This window comes from Tetrapisispora phaffii, chromosome 4, assembly GCF_000236905.1.
Source record: "Tetrapisispora phaffii CBS 4417 chromosome 4, complete genome".
Lineage (NCBI taxonomy): Eukaryota > Fungi > Ascomycota > Saccharomycetes > Saccharomycetales > Saccharomycetaceae > Tetrapisispora > Tetrapisispora phaffii.
The window spans coordinates 426,414-452,685 of NC_016523.1; the positions used below are offsets into that span (position 1 = coordinate 426,414).

A 26,272-nucleotide genomic window follows, 5' to 3' on the forward strand; every position below is an offset into this window, starting at 1 on the left:
TTTTTATTTTAAAAGTTTCACTTTAAAGTTCATGAACACCTGTATTTCATTATATATTTTATATAACATTATATATTTTATATAACATTATATACTTCCTATATAGTTCCAAAAAATATATTATCCCATGTTAATTCGTGACGTTTTTTCTGGCTTTTATATTTTGACTGAAGTACACCAGTTTGTTGACGCGTCAAATTAGGTATTTATTTCTAATTCAATAGCTAAGAGGAAATGGTAATACCATATATGATGTTCATACCAGAATGATATTATGAATTAATCAAATTGTAAAAGCACTCTACGGAGAATGAGTCGAGAGCATTGGACTTTCAATCGATAGCTAACAAAGTATACATAAGTAACTCAATAAGTCAACTAAGAATGTCAACATTGGATAATTTGCGACAAGATATCGATGCTCTGCGAAAAGAATTAGAATATCTGAATACCAAGAAGAAAGCATTAGAAAATGAAGTGAATAATGCTATTGTTAATGATAAAGAAGAAGAACCTCTTCTACAAGAATTCAACGTATTATTCAATCAATTTCCTGATCTGTTCGAATTGCTATCAAAAGAGAAAATAAAGAGGTCTGAAATGTTGGGAAAGCATCATCGTGATGAGGTATTTGGCACTGAGGAAGAAGCGAATAAGCGTAAACAATCAGAGCATTTAAACGACGATGATAATATGCCAGAACATGAATGGATCTTGAATAAACAACCAATTATTGAACATAAAATATTTGCTTCTGAATTATCGGAAAATATAAATACTGATATATTGACTTCACCATCGAAGAGGAAGAAAGTCATTGAAGGGATAGAGATAACTGGAAATGATGCAAATATGGGATACAAGAATCCAAATTTGAATGAAGAACTCGAGAGAAAGATTATAAAGGAGAATACATTTAGATTATTTGGTATTTCATATTTCCCTGTTGTCGATCCGTGTGATTTAGTACATGACAAATCTAACAATGAAGTGAATAATAAAAGAGAAATGATTGGTATTAGGTTAGAGGTATTTGATGATACTCTTGGTGTATTTGAGAAACCACACTACATCCTATTGAAAAAAAAGACTAAATCAAACAATTGGGGCTTATTCAAATATACAATCCCAAATTATATAGATATTTATTTGATTTTTCAAAGGATTAATAATGGAATACTATTAACATATGAAGACATATATATTTTTGCAAAGCAGGTATATATTCAATTGTTATTAATTCAAAATAGGAAAAAAAACCTTATGCAATTACAAGAAGCCAATATCGTGTCCGACATACTAATTGATCTGAACTTGAAGTTAATTAAAATGAATATAATAAACACAACAACTAAACTAACGTTATATTTAGAGAAAGATAAAGTCACATCAGTATCAATATATTCGGAGACTCTAGATATTCACAGCCAAAAACGCTGGAAATTAACGCTTTTGGGCCCTGTTTCCGGAATATCAAGAAAGATAAGATACCTTTCGCAAATGTAAGAACTAAATCCATATGTATTTATCTATCTATCTATATATATGTAAGTATGTATGCGACGGATCTATATATGTAAGGATAGATTCCCTCAGCTGCCATTATACATTTAGTGTCGTTTAATTAGATCATCTTTAACGAGCTGGTCATTTCTTAAATCAGCGCAATTGAAAAACTATCCGATGAGGTTGGAAAATTTTTAAAACTGTTAGAGCATTTTATATATACAAATATATAAAATATAGTAATGTGCAACTGATTTTGTAGCAGAGTGTTGTCATTGTGATTAGTGTATATACATATGAATCCTTAATCGTTACAGGATATAAAACCAACATACAATATAAGTCATCATGCATTTAATGTTCACATTAGGCCCAGACGGCAAGAGAATTTACACTCTAAAGAAGGAAACCGAACAAGGTGAAATCACCAAGTCTGCTCATCCAGCTAGATTTTCTCCAGATGACAAATACTCTAGACAAAGAGTCACTTTAAAGAAGAGATTCAGTTTATTACCAAACCAACAATAAATGCTTTAATCTAGCATATATTGCATGGCATTGAACAGAATATCCAAGAAAAGAAATTAACGACAGATGGCAAAAGATGAGTTAATGAGCTGTATATCTCAGTTTGAATTATGCTATCCTTGCACTCCGTCTGTATGTAATATATAACTCATTTATAACAATATATCATTGAATAGAAATTTAATACAATAAATTGACTTTATCACACATCTCTATTTTTATTTAGTCATTGTATATCATCATTTTTATTGACGTTATATACAGAAGAATTTTTCCAAAAAAATATTTAAGCAACAGCTATGTTATCAGTACATTGTTATAAATCCTAACAGACACTATCGATAAGTGACTCTTTTTTTTTGGACTTAATCGTACTTGATTAAATACTACTTATAGATCAGTCCTGACATTATAGTTCTTGTTGTTCTCAGAAGCTTCCACCCCATCTCTAGTTAAAACAAGAAACAAGAAAAAGGTATTGTAAACTTAGGATATATAGTGAAATTTTGATACAATACAGTATGCCAAACAATTCTGTAGAAATTACAACGATTTGTCCTGATGTGGAAAACTCCAAATTCATAATCCAATCTCTTTCTTCGAATGGATCAAAAAGTAATGATAATACAAAAGGTTTGCCTGCAGATGACATAATAACTCCAACTCTGCCAAGAATTAAAATTTTGGGCACTGGTGGCACTATTGCTGCCAAAGGTTCCAGTGGTACACAGACTGCCGGCTATCATGTTGATCTAACCATTCAAGAGTTATTAGATGCTATTCCAGATATCTCAAATGTTTGCGACATTGAGTACGAACAATTATGCAATGTTGATTCAAAAGACATCGATGAATCAATTTTATACAAAATATACAAAGCTGTTTCAGAATCTTTACAAGGATTTGATGGTATTGTTATAATCCATGGTACTGATACATTGTCCGAAACTGCATTTTTTATTGAGAGCACTATCGACACTGGCGATGTTCCAATTGTCTTTGTTGGTTCGATGAGACCTTCCACCAGTATTTCTGCTGATGGTCCAATGAATCTATACCAGGCAATCTGCATTGCTGCAAGTCCTAAATCTAGAGGTAGAAGTGTATTAGTATCATTAAATGACCAAATCTCAGCAGGTTACTACATCACAAAAACCAACGCCAATAGTTTAGACTCATTTAATGTAAGACAAGGTTACCTAGGGAATTTTGTAAATAATGAAATTCATTACTACTACCCACCAGTAAAACCACAAGGATGCCACAGATTTAAATTGAAAATTGATCTAAGTCAGCCAAACCAGACGTTTTCATTCCCAAAAGTTTGCATCTTGTATTCACATCAGTCATTCCCGACTTCATTATTAGACATGGTAGAAAAATCCTATGATGGAATAATCATTGCCACCATGGGTGCAGGTTCATTACCAGATGCAGCCAACAACAAGGCTCTAAAGATGAATATACCTGTTATCTACTCCAAGAGAAGTAGAGATGGTATGATCCCAATTTCAAATTTACCAAAAACTGCCGATGGTACATTTGGAAATATCATTTCATCAGGTTACCTGAACCCTGAAAAGAGTAGAATTTTGTTACAATTATGTTTATTTGGGAATTATACCATAAGTGAGATAAGACAGGTATTTGGAGGAGTCTACGGTGGTTGAATACAACCCAAATTTCATTTCCCTATTCTGAATGCAAAAAGAAACATTTTATAGGTAATTATTTCATTATAGATAATTTATACAATTACATAATTAAAAACCATTCATGACACATTCTAATTAGAGGGACAATTTAAATACCACAAATAAAATAAAGCCTCGATAGTCAGCATTACTTAAAGTAAAATATCTTGAATTAACTATCATTCACTCTTGTTGTTAATATGAGGTTGTTATATACATTTTGCGGTTAATATTCGGAAATGCAATTTCCACCCAAAAACAATGCGATGGGTATTTCAAATTGATAACGATTGATATTTTACTTATAGTAAAGATATAAAAACTCAATTGAACGGTTAGGTTGAATGGATAGTCAAGTGTTGTTAAGGAAGTTTATTGAATTACTTATATACAAAAAAACAGTATTAACAGGACATTAGCTTATTAAGTTTCAAAAATGTCGCAACTAATTACTGTCGCTACTTGTAATCTGAATCAATGGGCATTGGATTTTGAAGGTAACAGGGACCGTATCTTAGAGTCCATTAAGATCGCTAAACAAAAAGGTGCAAGACTTCGTGTTGGTCCAGAATTAGAAATCACTGGTTATGGTTGTTTAGACCATTTCTTAGAGAGTGATGTGTGTTTGCATTCATGGGAGATGTATGCTCAAATTATTAAGTCTCCAGAAACACATGATATATTATTAGATATTGGTATGCCAGTATTATATAAAAATGTCCGTTATAATTGTCGTTTGATATCATTGGATGGAAAGATTTTAGTCATAAGACCAAAAATTTGGTTAGCTAATGATGGTAATTACCGTGAAATGAGATTCTTCACTCCATGGTTGAAACCTGGTCATGTAGAAGAATTCAAATTACCACCTGAAATTCAAAAGATTACACAACAGGTGTATGTACCATTTGGTGATGCGGTAGTTAACACTGTAGATACCACAATTGGAGCTGAAACATGCGAGGAGTTATTTACTCCTCAAACCCCAACAATTGCAATGTCTTTGGATGGTGTTGAAATAATCACTAACTCATCCGGTTCACATCATGAATTACGTAAATTAAACAAGAGATTGGATTTAATCTTAAATGCTACTAGTCGTTGTGGTGGTATTTATTTGTATGCTAATCAACGTGGTTGTGATGGTGACAGACTATATTATGATGGTTGTGCACTAATTGCAGTCAACGGTAAAATTGTAGCTCAAGGTTCTCAATTTTCTTTGAATGATGTTGAAGTTGTTACTGCCACTGTTGATCTAGAAGATGTTAGAAATTACAGAGCTGCCATCATGTCCCGTGGGATGCAGGCAACTTTGAATGAAGTTAAATTTAAAAGAGTTGATGTTGATTTTGAATTAGCTCCAATGGCAACACGATTTGATCCATCTATCTCACCATCAAAAACGCATGATCCATTTTACCATTTGCCTGAAGAAGAAATTGCTTTAGGTCCAGCATGTTGGATGTGGGACTACTTAAGAAGATCTAATGGTACTGGTTTCTTTTTACCTCTATCTGGTGGTATAGATTCGTGTGCAACTGCAGTCATTGTTTATTCAATGTGTAACTTAGTTGTCAATGCTGCACTGGAAGGTAATCAGCAAGTCATTAAAGATGCCATTAAAATTACAAGAAGTGATGAAAATTGGATTCCTTCCGATCCTGTTGAATTAGCCAGCAAATTATTTCACACATGTTTTATGGGTACTGAAAACTCATCAACTGAAACGCGTAGTAGAGCTAAGGAGTTAGCTCAACGTGTTGGTTCATACCACGTAGATTTGAATATGGATGTGCTAGTATCCAGTACTGTTAGCCTTTTTGAAGTTGCTACTGGTAAAAAACCAATTTTCAAAATATTTGGTGGTTCACAGATTGAAAATCTTGCTCTACAGAATATTCAAGCTCGTTTAAGAATGGTAATTGCTTATCTCTTTGCGCAATTATTACCTTGGGTCCGTAATATTCCAAATTCAGGTGGTTTACTTGTTTTAGGTAGTGCTAATGTTGACGAATGTTTAAGAGGTTACCTAACTAAATATGATTGCTCCTCCGCTGATATTAACCCAATTGGTGGTATTTCGAAAACGGATCTTAAAAGGTTTATTGCATACTCTGCCAACAAATATGAGATGCCAATTTTGACAGATTTCTTAAATGCAACACCAACTGCCGAATTAGAACCAATAACTAAGGAGTACGTTCAATCTGATGAAGCTGATATGGGAATGACATACGAAGAGTTAAGTGCTTTTGGGGCTTTACGTAAGGTAGAAAAATGTGGTCCTTATTCAATGTTCTTAAAGTTACTTCACGAGTGGACTCCAAGATTAACACCAGCACAAGTTGCCGAAAAAGTGAAGAAGTTCTTCTTTTTCTATGCCATCAATAGACATAAGCAAACTGTGCTAACACCAAGTTACCATGCAGAAAATTACTCCCCCGATGATAACAGATTTGATTTGAGACCATTTTTGATTAACCCGAGATTCACTTGGGCCTCCAAGAAGATCGCTGAAGTAGTAGCTCAATGCGAACATAAAACCGACAAGGAATTGAACATCATGTCCATTGATTAATTACTACGATAGAGAGTGATAGCATATAACATTATTTAACATTATATTAGAACTGTATTTATAAAATTTGTTGTTAGAGAACCCTAAAGTTCAAAACTTATATGCTGATCTAACTATATATTAAGTTAATATAATAATCTAAAGCACGAATGCAACTTACCGATATGAGGTTGATTAAATTCATTTATTTATTTAAAAGGTTGTCATTAACATTACTGTCATTTATAAACATGTATCGTTACCCGAACACGTCTGCTTACCGTTTTCGAAATAAAATCGAATCTTTAAATTAAGATCAATTCATTATTTAGTTTTAACTATTTATAATTATTGATTAAACATTGTCTTTCGCAATTGACATTTACAATTAACTCTTATTTGGTTAATTACAGAAATACTAACATTTCCCCTTGGTTGTTTTATAAAACAACGTAATTAAAAGAACTAAAAAGCACCCAGTTGCGTTGTTTTACCATGTTATCTAGATCTTTTCACACAAGTAGATTGTTAAAAAATGGTAAAGTTTGGTCAAATTTTGCCTTCAGATCTAAAAGTTTAGGTATCAATTCAGATGTTGTCAAAAAAGCTGTGCTAGATGGAATGCTGGCTTCTGGGCCTCCATCCATCAAGAGGAAATTCAACCGTACTAAATACAATTCTCCTGAAAATATTGATTCAATGTTCAAATTGTCTTATGACTTTTTACAAAATAAAGCTGCTGCTTTATATGAAGAATTAGAGAAAATTAAAGATCCAACTTTGAAAGATGATTTATTGGTCAAAGCTGAAATAAATAATCCAGAAGTACAATATAACTTTGAATTTCACGATAAAATAGATAACGATCCAGCTATAATCGACTATGAACAACCTGTTTACAGATATTTAGGGCGTGAAAACTGGAAATCATACCGTCAAATGCTTTTGATGCAAAGATTAGAAACACTTAAGGCAATTCCAGATACTTTACCAACATTAGAGCCAAAAGCCGACGTTCATGTGAAGTTTCCTTATTCTACAGGTATCAACAAATGGATTAACTCTGGTGAAACTCTTTCGACTTTAGCAACATCGTTACCTCCAGTGTTTAAAGTTCAAGAATATGACTCGATCAATGTTGATAAACAATTATATACAATATTGGTTGTTAATCCTGATGTTCCAGATTTGATAAATGATACCTATTGCACATGTTTAAACTATGGTTTAACTAACTTAAAGTTAAAGTACAACGATAATATCATTGATTTAAGAAATATTGAAAAAGAACATTCGATTATAGCTGATTATCTACCACCAGTCCCAGAAGAAAATATTGGTCTTCAAAGATTTATTGTATGGGTCTTCAGAAATAAAGAATCAATCAATATTAATAACTTAGATATTGATAGAAATAATTTTAACATCAGAAAATTTGCTAAGGACAATGAATTAGAAGCTATTGGTAGTGAAATATGGAGAAGTGAATTTGATTCAAACGTTTCTAAGGTCAGGGAAATGTATGGCTTACCTAAAGGTAGATTATTTACTAAAACTCGTAATTAAGGATGCAATTGCTTAATAGGTATATTAAGTTAAAACCGAGCATCTCATATTCAAGAAAAACACAAGATATAATATAATTCGTTTATTGACATAACCTGCAATGTAAATAACATGTATATAATCAATTAATAACTTTTAGATATCATATAAAAGTAGCAACAATAAACGCAATATAATTCATTCTAGAATCATAGTTTCGAATTGTCTTTGAGGTAAATATAAACTGATAAAAGGCAGAAGAGCCTCATAAATAAAAATTGTGTTATTTATTACAAGATATTATATTATTATAAAATCTTAATAAATGGGAATATTAAATAAAATAATTATAAATTAGCAGTATTGCTCGAAGTTTTCTCTTCCTTCATTCTTCTTCTAATTACATGATTTAAAGAAATTTGATCTCAAAATACTTATTCTTTTTGAGCATCGACAAACTTCATAATTACAGATCCATAATCCAATTTAGGATCTTCCCAGTTAATATTTGTTGTATCGACATTTACAGATTTGTTCTTTTTAGTCTTATTATGTAAAGATGCATATTCTCTTTTAGCTTTTTCTATTAAATCTAGTTGAGCTTGACGTTCATGTTCCTTAGCTTTTTTAGTAGCATCCTTCTTCAAAATGAGATCATTCTTAATACCTACAAATAAACCTAAGCCTAAGGCTGAGTATTTTAATACATTAGCGGTGGACATGTCTTCTTATATAATTCACTTCTTTAACAGATATTACTTAGTAACTAATCAACGATTAACTTTTTACTTTTTATATATATTTTTGTAGCCAATTGTTTAAAACTATAATTAATCTCGTTATCAATGCAATTATTAACTTCTATTGACAACTTGTAATTACTTATTACCAATAGATCTCAATGAATCTAGTTGAGTTTATAGGACTATGCCTCCTTCAGATGTTCTTTAATTCCATATGACATTAATCGATATCTCGGGAATAATAGTCGTTACAATTGGTCACCCGCAAACAGAAGGCACCGGGTAATAACATTGATTTCTAATAGTTGAAGTCTCGTATTGTATGTATTGCATATGTATATAACATCTTCCAACGTTGAGACGACGTTAATTAGTTGACAATATCATATCGAATGCGTCTACTAGATTAATCAAGTTAACGTATACCATAGCCTCATTAATTTGATATTGGTTTTAACTACTAAATTTTAATAACGTTCATCAAATCCAATTACAATATAAATACTATAGATAGCTAGATAGATGGAATTACGTACATGAATAATGTAAGAAGTGAATTGAAATATTATACTCTAATTTTATTCTTTTAATATTTGCAACTATTCATATGCTCTCTGTAAAACAATGTTTTTAATCTTTTCACGTTCATTTTTTAGTTTCTCTTCATTTTTAAGAACATTAGAAACAAATTTTACATCAGTAGGTAACACTAAGGTTCTAAATTGGGTCTTCTTACCTGCTTTTGTTAGGAATGAAAATTGGACTTTGTTTGACGTCTTAGATTCTGACACATTTCCATCATTATTTGACTTCGATAATAAAGTTTGTTTTGAAAACACTCTCCCATTTGTAATAATTGGTATATTATTTGTTGCTACCCTTTCATTCTTCCTAGAATCAACAGATTCTTGCATCAATATTTGAAATTGTTTTTCCAATTCTTGTTCTATTTTAGTTTCATCATCACCCTTTAACCTCTCCTGATATTCTTCATAAATTCTTTTCTTTTCGATATCACGATCAGCTTCAATATCTTTAAAATCATCGTCATCATCATCATCGCTGTCACTATCACTGTCCGAACTTGAGGACTCATAACTATCATCATCATCTTTGGAGGAATCTGAAAGGTTATCATCAGTGTCATTAATACTTGCACGATTATCTAACTCGTTCGATGATAAGTCACTTTCTTCATCTAGTTCATCGTCGTCATCATCGTCACAATTGGATTCATCAGATTCACTATAATCAAGAATATCATCTTCACTTTCAGTGCCGATTTCATTTTCAGAGATTACAGTTTTAGAAGGTATTTTTTCAGTAATATTTTGATTACTTTGCATCAATATCATGATTTTTGAATAACACTCTTCAAATGATCTTGATCTTTCAAAATTAGGATCCAATTTCGAGTTATTGAAAACATTTGATAATCTGAATTCCGTCTCCACAGGTACTGGTTGATCTTTACAAAAAGTATAAAATTCAAAGAACCTCAAAAACTTAGGCATAGATTTCTGTAAATCTTGTGTAATTCTTTCAATATTTAACAGAGAAGTGGAAACCAATTGAATTCTAAAATAATTATCCTTCAAATCCACTGCATTTTTTATTAATGGATTTGGAAGACCTTGAGGATAACCATATCGTAGAATACTATACAATGTTTGCATTAAAAGATCGGATTTTATAATGGATGCATTGTATAGCTCCGTTAAGTATCTAATTGATGCAATACGAGACACATTATTTTCATAATTGTCAGTTTCCAATCCAAGATCAATTTCATATAACAGTTGGTCAACTATTTTAACCACAAAATTTTTACGCTGACTATATAATTCAGCTAGAATTTTACTCAATACAGGAAGTGACTGGTAATGGACTTTCTCTGGTTCAGTGAATAAACTCAATAAAGTAGCTACGACATTTTCGTCTTTCCAACTAGCTTTTTTAATTAGCTTTGTTACTAACTTAACAGAGACATTATGGAGCTCCTTTCTGATTAAGGTGATGTAGAACATTTCCTCACCTGATAATTCTCTCTTTTCTGTGTTTAATGATTTTATCGAAGGTGGATATACTAAGGTTATCAAGTTATTGACAGCACTTTTCAGATTCATATTTATCTGTCTATCCTTACTTTTCTCTCTAACTAAGCTCATCATTTTTTCCATATTTTCTTTTGATTGAGGATGATTGATTAATAATTTACCTAAATTTTCAAACAAAACGGTTAAAATTTCAATGTTGTTTGGAACTTGTAAATTAATAATAAGAGTTCTAATTTTATGAAAGATCATAAATTGAGGAACCATATTAAACTTTACAAATTGACTGAAAAAAATAATGTTTTTGAAGTTAATCCTGTCAGAATGTAATTGACTAGAGAAACCAGTATCTAAGTAATTTACTAATTGTGTCGATAAGTCAGGCATATGATCTTTATTTGCTGCAACAAAACGAGCGTAAAGATTTAATTTGCTCCAATCTTGGGTTTCGATAAAAAATTTAAGTAATCTTTTCCTTGTAGCTTTATTGTCAATATGATTTAACCAATAGTCATGACAAAGTTGATCGATCGAATCCTTGGTATCGGCAATAATTAATCTATCCATAAATTCATCCACTGCATCCTTCAATGGTTCTCTTTGATCACCTTTGGCCTGTTCTAAGGTATCTGTTAGATCAGGAAGTGCTTCATAAAATCTCCTTGTGTCTTCATTGTCAAATATTTGATTTGTGGAATCGCTTTGATTAGTAATCATAGGAGTGACTTCTTTGCTTGCTTCAGCATCATCGCTCTCAAGAACTGGGCCTTCCAAATTAAAGATTAAAGCAAATGCTAATGATGCTGAGTTAAATCTTTCGAAACATGGGAGCAGTTCATCATATTCGTCAATGTATTCATCTCTGACTTTACCTGTACGTATTTGGCATTTCTTATGTTCTCTGAGTAATTTACGCAGCTTTTTATTCATATCAACAGTTCGTGTAAAGGCTGCTTCAACAAATATTTTAAATAACATTTGAATTGAATTCTTCAAATCTGGATCAGAGATGATGCTATCCCAAGATTTATCATCACTGTTAAAAAATGTTGGAAACTTTTTACAGTATGATGTTGCAATGATGGTACTATAACCAGTTCTAAACCTATGATTTAGAATTTCTTTCAGTAGTGAGAATAAGATAGCATCTTTTTTTACCATTTTTTTTGGATAAAAAAGATGGAAGATTATTTTTGAAATACTATCAACCTTCAAAGAAAATATGCCTACCAAATATAACTCTGTAAATATTCTTAAATTACAATTTATCTTGGAAATTCTCGTAAGTTCATCTTTCTCATTATCTAATTCAGTACTAGGATTTGTAAAGTTACTCAAAAATAATTCAAATAATTTCTCAGAAAATTGGGACTTGAATCTTTGATGCAATATACTAATGACTTCAACAGCTGCTATAATATCGTCATTTTTATTATTCAAATTAGATAATGCTTCATTTGATGTAATGATGATTTCTGATAAATATTTTGATAGTAAGACTTCAGATAAGTCTTTCACTAGAGATGGTAAATTTTCCTTCGTAATACCTAGCTTCAATTTTTTAATAAAACCAGTATTTCTCTTTATGCTAGAATCTAGTTTCTTGTTCCCAGATGAAAATTGGTCTATGTCCATCCATGCTTTCGAATTTAACCCATATAATTCTAATCTTCTTCCGTTCTAAATATATAATTAAATCAAATGTCGTCAAATCCAATATGATAAAGTTAGTAAATAGTTGCAAACATAAGCTTTGATCACCAAATAATATTTATATATAGACATACCTCCATCTTGTAAAGTGGTTTATTGCGCCAAATTGAACAATAATATTTTCTTTCACTTTTCTCGTCAATACTGTAATTGTACTTGTGTTGGAGAGCAAGTAAACTTTGTCATATATAAGTTGAAGAAAAAATAAGGTATTGAAAATGTTAACCTTATGAAGAATAATAACTATAAGCAATTAAACTACTTGTTTCAACCTTTGTGATAAATTCATATGTAACTCTCAAAGCTTAAATGGATATAAAAGTCGAATTCTCATTATGGTTTTATCCATAATCTCATCGCTTTAAATTTAAATTGAAAAACATTGCATATAAAAAAAATTATATGAAAGACAATTAAATACTGATTTAAAAAGTTGCAATTTTTATTGACTATGTCTATACATTATGTTGAAATACAGTTCTTTGATTTATTGATAAATAACATTATTTATAAGGTACGGTTTTGTCGAAGGTGAACTGATATTTACATGCGTGATAGCCTAATTGAGGTAATTAAAAACTATCTTGATTATTTTTTCGACAATATATTAAGTAAAGCTTTTATCACCCAGTAACTTTTCTATGTGACTTTCTCTAGTCTTTAATTCTGATAAATTTTTATTTAGTGAACCAACTTCTTCAAATTGTCTTTGTTTTTTGGCAGTATCAATCATACCTTGAACAAGAAATGACTGTTCTTTGAGGACCATCAATTCTTCACGATATTGTTTTACTTCTTTTATTGTCAAATTGTTATTAAATGTAACTTCAGTCAATGAATTCAGTTCTGGTGGTGAATTATTTGTATTGTTAGTCGCATCAGTGAATATACCTGGTAATGACTTTAGAGGTAAAATGTTATCGGTGATAAACTTTGTTGATACTTGTTTAATAGAATTTTGTATCTTAGTTTCTTCTAATGTTTGAGGTTTTAAAAGATTAATCTGTCTAGATGTATCGTTATATAATGCAAATGCTCGTAATAATTTATTCCTCAGTTGTGCCACCTTTATAAGATTTTCATCCTTTGTAATAGATGGATCTTTATCCCCCAATTCTATTATTTTAACTCTTTCTTTGAATATAGGTAAAGTGTTGATAATCACCGATGCAATATCATTGAGTTTTTCAAGCAATTTTATCAATAGAGGAGGAGGATTATTACTTTCCTGTTTAAATTTTCTTGGTATAAATAAAGAATGTATACATCTGGAACAAACTCTAATATGCTGGTCTGCTTCCTCTGAAGTTAAATTAGTTTCTTTATATGAGAGGTCTGAAGAGGCATTCATTAACGTTTCTATTGTCACATTATTAGAACAGTTTGTCGTTTCTTTCTCACAGACGATATTTCCACATAGTCTACAATGATGTTTTCTATTAGTTATGTTAAAGGGTTGCAAACAAATATAACAATCAGAAACATTATAATCATATTTCCAAGGCGTTACGCTACTTTCCAGTTTGGCTATCTCCAATCTTACTTTAACAGCAAAGAACAAAGAATCCTTATATTTTCTGTAAATTGTTATTGAACCATCTATTAATTTGACTAATCTGTTTTCTAATTGCAAAGTTGTTAGCATTTTGTCACCAATCATTAAATTTCTAAATTGTGTAAAGTCTCCTGTTAAATCAACAGTTCTCCCCATATCTTTATAGCCTGTTTTTGAAGTAAAACAATTGTTACAGCAAAGGTAAAACTTTCCACTCCTGGGATCATACTTGGCATTTTTGTCCAATTTAATAACATTCTTGCAATCTCTTTTACAGAATATTTCTCCACATTTGTTACAATTAATCAGGTTACTGTGATTGGTTATAGTTGTGTTACATTTATAACATTTTGGTTTGCCATCCAGTGGTTGTTTAAAATGTTTATGCGTAATAAATTGCTTATTTGGGTTTGATTTAGAACCCTTGTTAGGTAAAATACCAGAGGTATTGGATTTTATATTTGAACCATGTTTACTGAGTAAATGGTCTGATGCAGTTTTATTTGAATTAGTGGGCTCCTTGATGGCTTCTGAACTAAATCCGTGATCTTTATCTAGATGCACGTTCAATGAATTTAAATTTAGAAAAGAATGTGAACAAACTGGGCATATGACTTCTATATCTGCAAAACTGGCATAAGCATTTGATTGCTGTAAGGGATCATTTGGGGGTTCTTCAGTTGTACTCATACTAAAAAAAGCAAAAGATGCCTATTGCGATAAATGAAAATGATTTATATAATCCTCAAAAGTTTAGTCCACATCGACCATACTTATTAATGCTAGTTGCTCATCTTCAACTGTTATAAATAACTTTTGAAGTAGAATATTAGGATATTTATTTAAATCTTCTAAATTTATATAATATATTTTCATTTTTGACCATTTCTAAAATTCAATACGTAGCGAAACTATGAAATTACTAACAAATCATTTCCTCTTACAGGGTTCATCAGATTTTACTAAAATTTAAAGAAAGAGAATATTTATTTGGTTTAAATGTTATGCTCAAATATTGTTAAAATCTATTTTCTATATATTCAAAGATAAGAAGTTCGTGTTATGTATAGTGTACAATTTATGATATATGATTATATATTAAAATCTTAATTTTGAAAGATTGAAGGCACCTTTTTGAGAAGATGATGATAGTAGTTGTGGCTTTTCAACGATAAATATTTCGTCTTTTGAGATAAAATCTGTAAATAAAATTGACTTGTACTTTTCAGTAATAAAAAATGCTTCACCTTCGTCATTTACTCTTTTAGAATCATCGTTTTTAACTCTTGGATAGTTGTCATTCGTTATACTTGGTAATTCATTAGAATCTATGTCCATATCTTCATCCTCATCTTCCCCATCATTCAAAAAGTTGCTTTCATCTGTAATTGTCAATCCATCACGGCTACGCTTTTTAGTCTTCTTTCTATTGCTTATCGGTAGGTCAACAGAAAAATCTAGTCTACATAAACAAGAAACAGTCCAGAACCATACTTTTGATGGACTGTTCTCATCTAAAAATATACCAACACATTTTTCCTTTAGTTCTTGGAATTGTTTTGGTAAATTGTCGGTATTATTTTTTGACCACTCAGATAATAACTGTTCTTCAGAACTATCTTCTCCTGTGTTATTCTCTTCATTATCCTCAAGCTTTGTTAAATTAAATTCATAGATCTTATTATCAGCCGTTACAGAAATAATAGACTTTCTCTTTGGATTAATTATTATGGATGTTACGTAATTCATTAGATTTGCCAGTACTCTACTTCTTTTCGTTTCTATGTCTATCAAAACAATAACACCATAACCGTAAGAAACAACAGCATATTTACCGTTGATATCTATATTATTGATATTGTTAATAAATGGTAATTTTAAACCTGATTTGGTTTGCTGGATTTCTGGTAACTCTATTTCAGTCATTTCTTCGTCATCATCTGACTCTAAATCAATAGTAAACACTTCATCTTCAACAGAGCAAATAAGCAGTTTTGAATTGTCTATAAACTTAACAAATCTAGTACCAGTTTTCAACAGTAAGTTGTTATCTAATTTAGTTACTTTCAACTTGGAATCCATTGGTTGCAAATGGAAGACTTTAGTTGTTGAAGATCTACCGACAACTAAAACAGTACCATCTGGCGAAATACCACATGTAGAAATATTCTGCTCATCTTTTAAGTTCAATTTACAAACTAACTTATAATTTTTATCGTCTTCGACATCATCACCAATGGTCCAAATTTTGACAGTAGATTCATACCACATAACAACTAGTCTTTGTTCTCTGTTGATTAAGAAATTTTTGCTAAATGGTACAATTGGTGGTATTTTCTTGTAATTACCATCGGCGAATGAAGATAATGATGAGATAACAACAGATTGTTCAGAACCACCTGATGCTAAGAAATCAGCACCTTTTGCTTGATATGAACATAAGGATCTAATATCATTAGAATGCAATAATCTATTTGATGCAACAGTCCACTTATTATTGGCACCTGATTTTGAGTTTTTTGAGTCTTTGACTTGACTGTACTGGTAAATTTTTCTATCAATACCAGCACTGAAGACTTGGGTGTTAGTACAGTCAGTGGTTAAAGTTAAGACATCTGATTCATGAGTTTTAAACGATTGGTTCAAAGTAGCGTAATGGAAGTCCCAAAATTTGACCGAACCAGTTGAATCACCGGAGACAATTTGGTTAGAAGCTGGTAAATAAATTACAGACCAGATTAATGTAGATTCTGATTTTGCTTTATCGACCTTCATTGTGTGTGTTATTCTACCATTGTTGTTAACGGACCATATCCTTATTCTTCCATCTGAACAACCACCTATGACAAACTCATCTTTATTCCAAGTAAGAGATAGAATTCTTGCATCTTGTCTCATCAAAATAGTTTCATATTCTAAAACACCTTGCCCACCAGAAATATTGACAATAACAATTGTACCGTTATCACATCCTAATGCTAATTTATCTTTTGAAGAGTTGATAGCTATTGACCAAATAACACCAGCATTACCATCAAAATTTTTTAGTGGTAAACCAGTAGCTAAATTCCATTCTGTGACGACAGTAGAACCACCAATTGAAAACAATCTTAGTGGCTCACCTGGAACATTTCTCCAAACTAAGCCTTCGATAGAACGTCCTTTACCACCTTGGATGACTAATTCCTGGAACCAACCATTTCTTGGATTCCATATTTCAATATTACCATTAGATCTTCCTACAGCCAAACGTAAATCTGATGGAGTTAGTTTACTCTTGTTATTGTTGATATTATTCAAATTATCTAACCTTTTTTCACTACCAGCAACATCGGAGTCATGTGAAAATGCTAGAACAGTGATATTTGCAGTTGCTAGATCTAGAAAACGAGCTCTGTGGATAGTTAACCTTTCTTGACTTGTCATTATCGATACTCTAAACTTGTTTATGTAGTTGAACAGTACTTATATTTCACAAATATAAAACTCTGAAATATTTGACCTACGGAAATCACTTAACAATAGTATCCTATGACAACAGAAACAAAGCACACGAGTCTGATAGATATCTCTCTTGATATTTAAACTAATGAACCTCTCAAGGTATATATATGTATGCGTACTATTTCAATAATTTAATCAATTGAACTATTAATAATTTAATAACATTTGTTCCATTAACAACATTATGAGAATTTGGCATACTCTTCTTTAAAATTTTTTGCGATGAGCTTAAACAAAAATTTTATGTGTGGAATGTCACGTGACAAAGACATCGATTTCTTTGAAATTTATTTGTTTACCTTTTATTAGTTATACTATTATATCTAAGATGGATAGTTAGTAATAATAATATTTATAGATCATAATATTTGTTATTATTGTAGAGTTCTAGATATCCTTCTTACTCTTTAGGAGTAGTAGTGTGTGGAAAACCAGTTTTCCATTCGTAAGATTTGTTCTCGTTATTTCTAGCACACAAAAGATGACGGAGATGGAAACTGATATTTCGATGAAGGTTGATGGTCCAGATGGTAACTCAGAGAAAAATCAATTAAATGATGAGAATTCAAATATATTCCATGCAATTGCAGATGTCTTTCAAAAGGCACAATCGACTTATGTGGGTCACAGAAGACATGTAGCTGTTTTGAAAAAAATACAGAAAAAGGCTAATGCCCAGGGACATGGTGAAGAATTTATTTATTGGTTCAATAAATTGGTTTCGAAAGTATTGCCCTTGAAGAAAAATAAAGTTATTGGTGATAGGATAATTAAACTAGTCGCTGCATTTGTTGCATCGTTGGACCGTGATTTAGAGAATATTAAACAACAAGATTCAGATAAAGCAATGAAACAATCTGATGGTCTCACACAAGAGGCTTTCAATCAATTCGTTAACCGTTTTATTAGACATATTTTGAGAGGTGTAGAAAGTAAAGATAGAAATGTAAGATTGAGATCTTTACAAATATTAGCAGTTCTCATGGATAATATCAGAGAAATTGACGAGGAGTTATACGATTTAATTATGTGGTCATTGAATAAAAGAGTATACGATAAGGAAGCAAATGTAAGGATTCAAGCAGTATTTTGTCTGACTAAATTCCAAGACGAATCGATGAGTAATAATAGCAATGATAATAAAAAGAACAAAGATGAAATCGTATTAGATAACGCTACACACAAATTAATGACAATTATCCAAAATGATCCTTCCGCTGAAGTTCGTCGTGCATCCCTGCTAAATCTGGTTAATAATAAGCTAACAAGAGCACATATATTGGAGAGATCTCGTGATGTTAATCAAATCAATAGAAGATTGATATACTCCAGAGTACTAAAATCAATGGGCATGACTTGTTTTGACGTCGATACAAGAATAATGAATCAACTTTTAAAATGGGGTCTTGAGGATAGAGAAGAAAGTGTAAGAAGTGCATGTGCAAGACTAATTTCATTTGATTGGTTAAATTGGTTAAAAGGTGACTTGATTGAGTTAATAGAAAGATTGAATGTAATTAAATCTGATATTGCTGATAAAGTAATGGAGATTATTTTTAATACAAGACCAGATATTATTTCAAAAGTTAAGTTTCCAGAAGAAATCTGGACAGATTTTACAGTAGAAATAGCATTTTTATCTAAATGTTTCTATTTGCATTGCGCCAATAATAATTTAGTAGATATAATTGAACAAAATTATCCGGAGGGAACAAAATTGGCAGAATACTTGACTTCATATTTAAGAAATAGATATGACATACAAGAAACACAACTTTCAAAATTGGAAAAAATGCATTTAGATTTTATTATTGAACAGCTTCTAGTTATTGCAACAAAATATGATTATAGTGATGAAATCGGTAGACGTCATATGCTAACAGTCATTAGAAATATGTTGTCACTTGTTGATTTATCTGAATCATTAATAAAAATTGGATTAGAAGTTTTAAAGATCCTATCTATCAATGAAAGAGACTTTGTATCGATGTCAATTGAAATAATTAACGATATTCGAGATGATGATATTGACTTACAAGAGAAGTCTGAACATAAGGGTAATCCAAACAAAGAATATGATAGTGATGATGAAGATGATGATAACATTGAAAATTTTAAAAATGCTGTTGAAGATTTAGTCGATGGTAAAAACTCAGCTATTGAAGAAGGTATAAATGTAAAACATGCAGAAAGAGAAGCTACTCCAGAAACTATGATTCGTTGTTTGACAAGATCTTGTAATTTACTACAATTGGTAGAAAATCCTTTGGAGCAAAATGTTCTCATTACTTCTTTAATTGATACATTAATAACACCTGCAGTTAGAAACTCTGATCAAAAGATTCGAGTAATAGGTATAAGGAACTTGGGTCTTTGTTGTCTTTTGGACAGACAACTAGCTGCTGAAAATATGTATATATTAGGTATGTGTGTTTCTAAGGGACAGGAAGAATTGAAGGAAGTAGCTTTGCAAGCTATTGTTGATATTTTTTCTGTATTTGGGTTATCAGTCGTCGATGGAGAAAATATGGTAGATTCCTTATCATTGCATAAAATTTTTTACAAAGTTTTAAAGAATGGTTCATTACCAAATTGTCAAGTGATAGCAGCAGAAGGTCTGTGTAAGTTATATCTAGCTGATATCTTTACGGATGACGATCTTTTTGAAACGTTAGTATTATCTTATTTCACTCCTCAAAATTCTTCGAACGAACGTTTGATTCAAGCTTTTGCATTTTGCATTCCAGTGTACTGTTATTCCCATCCCGCTCATCAGCAAAGAATGGGAAGAATAGCTGCAGATGTACTGTTGAGGTTGTGCATTATCTGGGATGATATTCAAACAAACGATGACCCTGAATCCGAATTGCAAAAAATGTTGAAACCTAATATTTTATTTCAACAGTTTATTGATTGGACAGATTCAAGAAAGCTGATTAGTAGTTCATCTAGGTTCCATAATCAGGACCATTATAATGTCCAGCTAGATTTTTTGCTAGATGTGTTGAAGGTTTTCCCAAAATTTGAAAAGAAGGAGATTAAAAAGCTCCTATTGATAAATGTTAACGCTGTTTATATATCAGTTGAACAGGATTTGGCTAGACTACAAGAAATTCTAACTTATGTTGAGGACATCATTGAAAATGAAACATTAGACTATATGAGCTCCAATAGTTTATCTAAATTTAAAAACACCCTAATTGAAACCATTACTACATTGCGTGAGGATGGCAAACAAACTGAAGTTGGATCTAACAGTGATGAAGAATTTTCGCAAGTTCTTGATTCTACATATAATAAGAGTGACATAGATTCAATTGCTGAGGGCGATATGGATGATGACTCGGCGGTGGACTTAAAGAGCAAAGTGGAGAGTCCAGTTGATGAAAGTGCTTTGAAGAAGAGAACAATTGATGATGTTGAGATTGAAAATGAATCGAATATAGAAGAAATATCTTCGACTCTGTTGAAGTCTGAAAATTTGAAAAATGTAAGCTTTATTCTTCCTGAAGACAATGAGAGTGATTCAATGTCAGTAGATGACAAGCTATATATAGATGATTAAGCATATAATTAAAAATGTATAAAAGTATAGTGGTTTGTTATAATAACACTGACACATTATTGATACGTTTGAAAATTGATTTCTATATCAACCTCTTCCTTCCGGATTAAGTGTCCTTCATTTGATGGCCCATTTCTTCAAAAATGGTTTTCAAAGGACAATTTTTTTCATTGGCAATCAATTGAATGAGTTTCAAACCTGTGTCTCTTAATTCATTATATTCCTTTAATTTAGATATGTGGGTTGCTAAAATTTGCTTTGGAGGAATCGTTCTATAGTATTTCATAAGTCGTTAGTATAATCATTTTTAAACATTCAATATCAGGATTCTAGTAGTTGATGTAACATACATTCCATGCTTCAAACAGGATTGGCCATAGCTCTTCAATAGACTCTCATATTCTGCTTCTTGTTCCTTTAAGAGTTGTTCTTTTTTTTTTATCAATGTAATATAGTCTGTCATGTCAGTCGAGTCTTATATTGTTTGATATTTAGATTTTTGACTGAGGTCCTTGTTGTAAAAATTTGTATTCATTGTTACTTTATTATTTAGTTCAATAAATGTAGCCGCCCATCTCTTAAATATAAAAAAATATTAAAAATTTTGGAAAAAATATTTGTTTTAGAATTGACAAATAATATATGTAATCGTAACTTATTTAGAAAATTGATTAAGTAACAAGTTAAAGTCATTCTATTAAAAAAATATAAAAGATATGCCTAGAAGAAAACAATTTTGTATATCTATCGTAAATACTTAAAAAAACTCTCATCTCATGAATTCTGCAAATTATCTAATAAATTTCGCATTTTTGAAAGTTGTAGTTCTGTGATCTTAATTGCTTCTTGAAGTTGTTGTAACTTGTAATTTGGAGCTTTACCTTGTAATTTATCCATATCAAATGAAATATCCTCAAAAGTCGAATGAAGAGAATTATCACCTCTTTCGTTAATCCAGTTCCAGATATCCCCTTCTGTTTCTTGTAAAAGATCTACAGAACCGGAGTTCTTACGTTTACTGGAACTTTTAATGTCATTTTCGTAAACGTCATATAGTGTTTTGACATTAGGCACAAAGTTATACTCTTGTCCATCAATCAACATCTTACCTGGTCTTAAAACTTGAATCTTCGATTGGCTTCTTCCGAACAATTTTTGCAAGAATAAGACACAGACAATAAATGTGACGACAAGAGTTATGATACCATTTATAGAGGTTATATCAAAATTTTCAAATATTGAAAATATAGATGAAAAGATACCTTGGTTTTTCGTAGCAGCAGTTGTTGGAATAACATCTTGTGGTATGGATGTTTCTTTCGTTGATCTTCTACGCTTCGATTTCGATCTCTTTCTCTTCTTACCAGATGATACACTGCTTGCAATTATATCTTTTAACTCTTCAATTAAGATTTGATTTGAAGATTTTTGTCCTTCTATGGACCCTTTCTCAATGGCGCCCTTGATAAACGACCTACCCTCCCAGATAATATTGGTTACTACAGTCATATCAGTAGTGTTATTAGGACCCCATGACAAAAAGATTCTCGTGTGAATAGAGAAACTATTACCTGAAGGGACATCTGGTGTTTTGGTAATTTGCCTTACCATAATGTAACCATTTGTATCCATGTGTTCAATCTTTTCAGTTAGTAGACACTTTGTTTGTTTAGGGCCTAAAGAGTTGTTTAACGGCTTGACATAATTGTATTCTCTCGCATTATTTACAAATTTTGGCACCGCAGATAGTTCGATATTTTTTGTTTTAATGATTCTTGTCATATAAGACGTATCATTGCCAAATAATACTTGAAATACAGTTCCTAAAGGAGCATTAAAATTAACATTTTCATCAATTATTTTATCATCTTTTTCTTTCTTGTAACCATTGTCAGTTGGCGCATGAGTTGCAGGTTCCAAGGTCGGAAGTTTTAAAACTTCCTCCTCTTCTTCAGCCACATCTTTGCTTTCAGTAAGTGATGATTTTATATCTTGTACAAACTTTGTTAACTCAGTTGCCATGGTATTGGTTGTAGCCGTCACACCATCAAAAGTACCTTTTTCAACTGCACCTTTGACCCAGCTTTTACCTGTCCATTCAACAGATAGGTATACTTGCATTTTGGTTGCATTATTCGGAGCCCAGGTAAAAACATGAACAGCCTTAACAAAGAAAGAGCTACCAGATGGAACATCAGGAGTTTTTGAGATTTGTGTTACTTGGACATTATCTTGTAAATTATAATTGTCTAAGGTTTCTGTAATATTACAAACTGTCTTATTTGGTCCAATTGGTCCTGAGATTGGTTTGGTGTAGTTGAATTCACGAGTTTTTTTACCCAGTAGACCAGATAAACTCGATATATTATAATTTTTCTGTGCCTTTAGTATATTTGACAAATATGAAGTATCTGAACCATATAACATATTTACGACTTTTCCTAAAGGTGCATCAAATACAGTTTCATTAATTAGCTTTTGATTATCACTCATTTTGTAGTCAACTGTAGTTGGACCATGTTTTTTTGGACCTTCATTGAGATCAGAAGTCCCTTTAGTGGTTTTAGGTTTTTCATCATCGGCTTCATCTGTAGAAGTCATTTCCGTACTGTCGATCAAAGATCCGAGACTATCGTCATCGTATGCAGCATTTTCTTCCGTTTGTAAGTAGTTGGCGTCGTCACTTGATCTACGATGTGTTTCATCTTCAAAATCTGAAATATCCGAATCAGAACCTATGTCGATAGACATTTTACTGTTTAGATCATCTCCGCCCCTTAAGTTAAAATGACGTCTACCAAGAATGATTTGATTCCAAATATCCGTTATAATATCGAATGTTGAATCTCTGGAAATAAAGGATGCAAATACATATTTAGTATGCAGGGTGTCAATGACAATACCATTTGGAAAGATACCTGCGGTGGATTTCTTCTTTATTTGAACAATTTCCTTAAAAGGAATAATGACAGAGCTAATCCAACCTAATATATTGGAATTGAAACATATATTTTGGTCCGTCACATACATTTTACCTTGAATCAGAATGTCACGAGAGAGAGCACAGCTTAACTCTAAAATTAAACGTTCATTTTGTTTAATTTCTGTAATGTCTTTGAAGAACTTATGGAACTCAGCATTCTTTTTCTCAGATGCATAATCGATGCCTTGCAACTCTATTTTATCATCTATTTCGACGTTTAATGTCGGACTCATAACAGCCGATGCTGCAGTACTAGCTCTAGCACGAGTGCTATCGCCATTTCCATTGTTAGCTTGGGAGAGGGATGGATCACTAATAGAACCACCTCTTCTATTTAATGTTGATGCTAAATTTTTCATTGGTGGAAGAACTTTCATGCCAATACTAGGCGAGAATGATCTTCTATCCAAAAACTTCCTTGATAGTCTTCTTGGTTGTCGTTCATCGGAATCAGTTGCAATACTGTCATCTTGAATGCTATTATTATTATTATTATTGTTATTATTGTTATTATTATTAGTATTTTGGGATTCTTCATAACTCCAAGTTAGTCTCGGTACCTTCTTTGGATCCTTCTCATCTGTATCTTCATTGTTACCTGGTAATGTTTTACTTCTTGTACGTAGTGACAACAAATTACTAAATGAGCCGGAATTTCTCTTTAGATTTTTAGAGAGATTTGTTTTAGAATTATTCACACTTGAGTCCATTACACTATTTTTAACACCGTATGGTTGGTTTTTGCTGCTCGAGCTGTTTGTATTCGTTACTTCGATTTTTGGAACTTCATTAGTTTTATTACTTCCTTCATATGACATTACGATATTCTCACCGGAATGATTAGTGTAATGTCTCTCACTCTCCGTGACAGAGCTATCAGAATTTGAGGATCTAGCCAATGCATCCAATGTTAAATTACCTTTACCAAATGTGTTTAATGCCGGCTCTGCTTCACTGAGAGATTGGAATTTAACTTTTGCGATTCTATCGTGAGATAATCTACTCTGAGTAGAAACCTGGGTCATATCTGGTTTCGTTATATCACTTGATGAACCATTTAATTTTTGAGAACCATTTCCATGAACCAACTTCTCAAATAAACCATGCGAATTTGTATTTGTATCTGTATTTGTAGCAGAGTTTAGTTTATCAGTGCTATGTGCATCTGGCGAAGAAGCCTCTGGTGAGGCCAATAAAAAGTCTAAATGACGTAAAAATGAGTTACTTCTATCAACTGAGGATAAAGCCTGTCTTATAGCTGTACCAGTTGTCATGCGATCTTTACCATTTTTAATTGAATGTTCCTCACTATTTGTTCCTGTTTTATGATCAAGTTCCAATGTATTATCGTTAGTTGGTTTTCCGTTCTCAGTAACGACGCTTATTTTTGGAGGTTCTGCTAGTTCACTATCTGATGTTGTATTTGTCGATATTTCAGTTCCATTTATAATTATATTCTCATTATTACTTAATACTGTATCCGTTGGCAATTTACTTATTGAATCCGATTCATGAGGTAATAATCTCGAGGATGAGACATTGTTTGCCAATGCCATCAATGTGCCGAATATTGTATGTTCAGAATCATGCTCTTTATTGTTTGTTGCAAGTGAAGTATTTGTCACATTATTTGAAGTGTTTAAATGTGTCAAACTTTGATTCGTTATCCTTGAGGATAAGTTTGTTCCAGTGCCTTGGTGATCATCATTTGCTGATATATTATGCTTATTTAAATGCTTAAAATTTATCGAACCCGCAACATGCATATTTTTCCCATTTGCTTTACCATTATTATTAGCATTTCCATTATATGTGTTGTTTGTGCTATCATCGGGAACATTATTGGTCCCATTATTAGTTCCATTTGATGGATTCTCTAATGAGACATAAATATCCGAAATGCCAGGTACATTATTAGAGTTCAATTTATTGAAACCTCTAGTTGAGTTGTGAATCGACCTCCTTGGATGCCAGCCTAAATCCATGCTTTTGTTACTACTTCTACCACTTTTGATAGAAACAATATCGGGAAGTTCTAATGCATTTGTTTGAGAATCAGCAGTTCTCTTTTTTGATAAGAAATCATTCTTCAAATGTCTTAAACTAGTAGATTGCTTTTTACCAGAGCTTCTATTCGAGCTAGTAACATTTTTATTTTTAAAATTCCTATTTGTTGATCTAGTACTACCATTTTTTTTACTGGAAGAACCTAACTTCTTAAATATCTTGAAAAATGAGCTATCACTAACCGATCTTTTATCATTATTCGTTCCACCCATGACACCCAATTCAACTTGTGTATGAGTTTCTCAATGAGATAAC

At 31.6% G+C, this 26,272-nt stretch overlaps 12 protein-coding genes across 12 annotated transcripts; 6 read left to right on the top strand and 6 right to left on the bottom strand.

Moving 5' to 3' along the window:
• Positions 1-384: 384 nt before the first annotated feature.
• MCM21 (Mcm21p) lies at positions 385-1,506 on the top strand (the record flags this gene model as incomplete). Its single annotated transcript, XM_003685231.1, has 1 exon — positions 385-1,506. The coding sequence occupies one exon, from the start codon at positions 385-387 to the stop codon at positions 1,504-1,506; it is 1,122 nt and encodes a 373-aa protein (XP_003685279.1).
• Positions 1,507-1,854: 348 nt separating this feature from the next.
• On the top strand, positions 1,855-2,034 carry NOP10 (snoRNP complex protein NOP10; the record flags this gene model as incomplete). The annotated part of the gene is made up of 1 exon (XM_003685232.1): positions 1,855-2,034. The coding sequence occupies one exon, from the start codon at positions 1,855-1,857 to the stop codon at positions 2,032-2,034; it is 180 nt and encodes a 59-aa protein (XP_003685280.1).
• A 521-nt stretch (positions 2,035-2,555) lies between these two features.
• Positions 2,556-3,704, top strand: ASP1 (asparaginase ASP1; the record flags this gene model as incomplete). Its single annotated transcript, XM_003685233.1, has 1 exon — positions 2,556-3,704. One exon carries the CDS (start codon positions 2,556-2,558, stop codon positions 3,702-3,704), a length of 1,149 nt encoding a protein of 382 aa, XP_003685281.1.
• Positions 3,705-4,164: 460 nt separating this feature from the next.
• On the top strand, positions 4,165-6,309 carry QNS1 (glutamine-dependent NAD(+) synthetase; the record flags this gene model as incomplete). The annotated part of the gene is made up of 1 exon (XM_003685234.1): positions 4,165-6,309. One exon carries the CDS (start codon positions 4,165-4,167, stop codon positions 6,307-6,309), a length of 2,145 nt encoding a protein of 714 aa, XP_003685282.1.
• A 474-nt stretch (positions 6,310-6,783) lies between these two features.
• On the top strand, positions 6,784-7,854 carry MRPL35 (mitochondrial 54S ribosomal protein mL38; the record flags this gene model as incomplete). Its single annotated transcript, XM_003685235.1, has 1 exon — positions 6,784-7,854. The coding sequence occupies one exon, from the start codon at positions 6,784-6,786 to the stop codon at positions 7,852-7,854; it is 1,071 nt and encodes a 356-aa protein (XP_003685283.1).
• Positions 7,855-8,267: 413 nt separating this feature from the next.
• TIM11 (F1F0 ATP synthase subunit e) lies at positions 8,268-8,555 on the bottom strand (the record flags this gene model as incomplete). Its single annotated transcript, XM_003685236.1, has 1 exon — positions 8,268-8,555. The coding sequence occupies one exon, from the start codon at positions 8,553-8,555 to the stop codon at positions 8,268-8,270; it is 288 nt and encodes a 95-aa protein (XP_003685284.1).
• Positions 8,556-9,175: 620 nt separating this feature from the next.
• Positions 9,176-12,423, bottom strand: NMD2 (Nmd2p; the record flags this gene model as incomplete). Its single annotated transcript, XM_003685237.1, has 2 exons — positions 9,176-12,310; positions 12,418-12,423. 2 exons carry the CDS (start codon positions 12,421-12,423, stop codon positions 9,176-9,178), a joined length of 3,141 nt encoding a protein of 1,046 aa, XP_003685285.1.
• Positions 12,424-12,950: 527 nt separating this feature from the next.
• PEP7 (phosphatidylinositol-3-phosphate binding protein) lies at positions 12,951-14,588 on the bottom strand (the record flags this gene model as incomplete). The annotated part of the gene is made up of 1 exon (XM_003685238.1): positions 12,951-14,588. One exon carries the CDS (start codon positions 14,586-14,588, stop codon positions 12,951-12,953), a length of 1,638 nt encoding a protein of 545 aa, XP_003685286.1.
• Positions 14,589-14,996: 408 nt separating this feature from the next.
• UTP4 (small subunit rRNA maturation protein UTP4) lies at positions 14,997-17,324 on the bottom strand (the record flags this gene model as incomplete). Its single annotated transcript, XM_003685239.1, has 1 exon — positions 14,997-17,324. The coding sequence occupies one exon, from the start codon at positions 17,322-17,324 to the stop codon at positions 14,997-14,999; it is 2,328 nt and encodes a 775-aa protein (XP_003685287.1).
• Positions 17,325-17,892: 568 nt separating this feature from the next.
• YCG1 (condensin subunit YCG1) lies at positions 17,893-20,967 on the top strand (the record flags this gene model as incomplete). The annotated part of the gene is made up of 1 exon (XM_003685240.1): positions 17,893-20,967. The coding sequence occupies one exon, from the start codon at positions 17,893-17,895 to the stop codon at positions 20,965-20,967; it is 3,075 nt and encodes a 1,024-aa protein (XP_003685288.1).
• Positions 20,968-21,073: 106 nt separating this feature from the next.
• Positions 21,074-21,430, bottom strand: SAE3 (Sae3p; the record flags this gene model as incomplete). Its single annotated transcript, XM_003685241.1, has 2 exons — positions 21,074-21,239; positions 21,318-21,430. The coding sequence occupies 2 exons, from the start codon at positions 21,428-21,430 to the stop codon at positions 21,074-21,076; spliced, it is 279 nt and encodes a 92-aa protein (XP_003685289.1).
• Positions 21,431-21,741: 311 nt separating this feature from the next.
• On the bottom strand, positions 21,742-26,229 carry YSP2 (Ysp2p; the record flags this gene model as incomplete). The annotated part of the gene is made up of 1 exon (XM_003685242.1): positions 21,742-26,229. The coding sequence occupies one exon, from the start codon at positions 26,227-26,229 to the stop codon at positions 21,742-21,744; it is 4,488 nt and encodes a 1,495-aa protein (XP_003685290.1).
• Between the last annotated feature and the right edge of the window lie 43 nt (positions 26,230-26,272).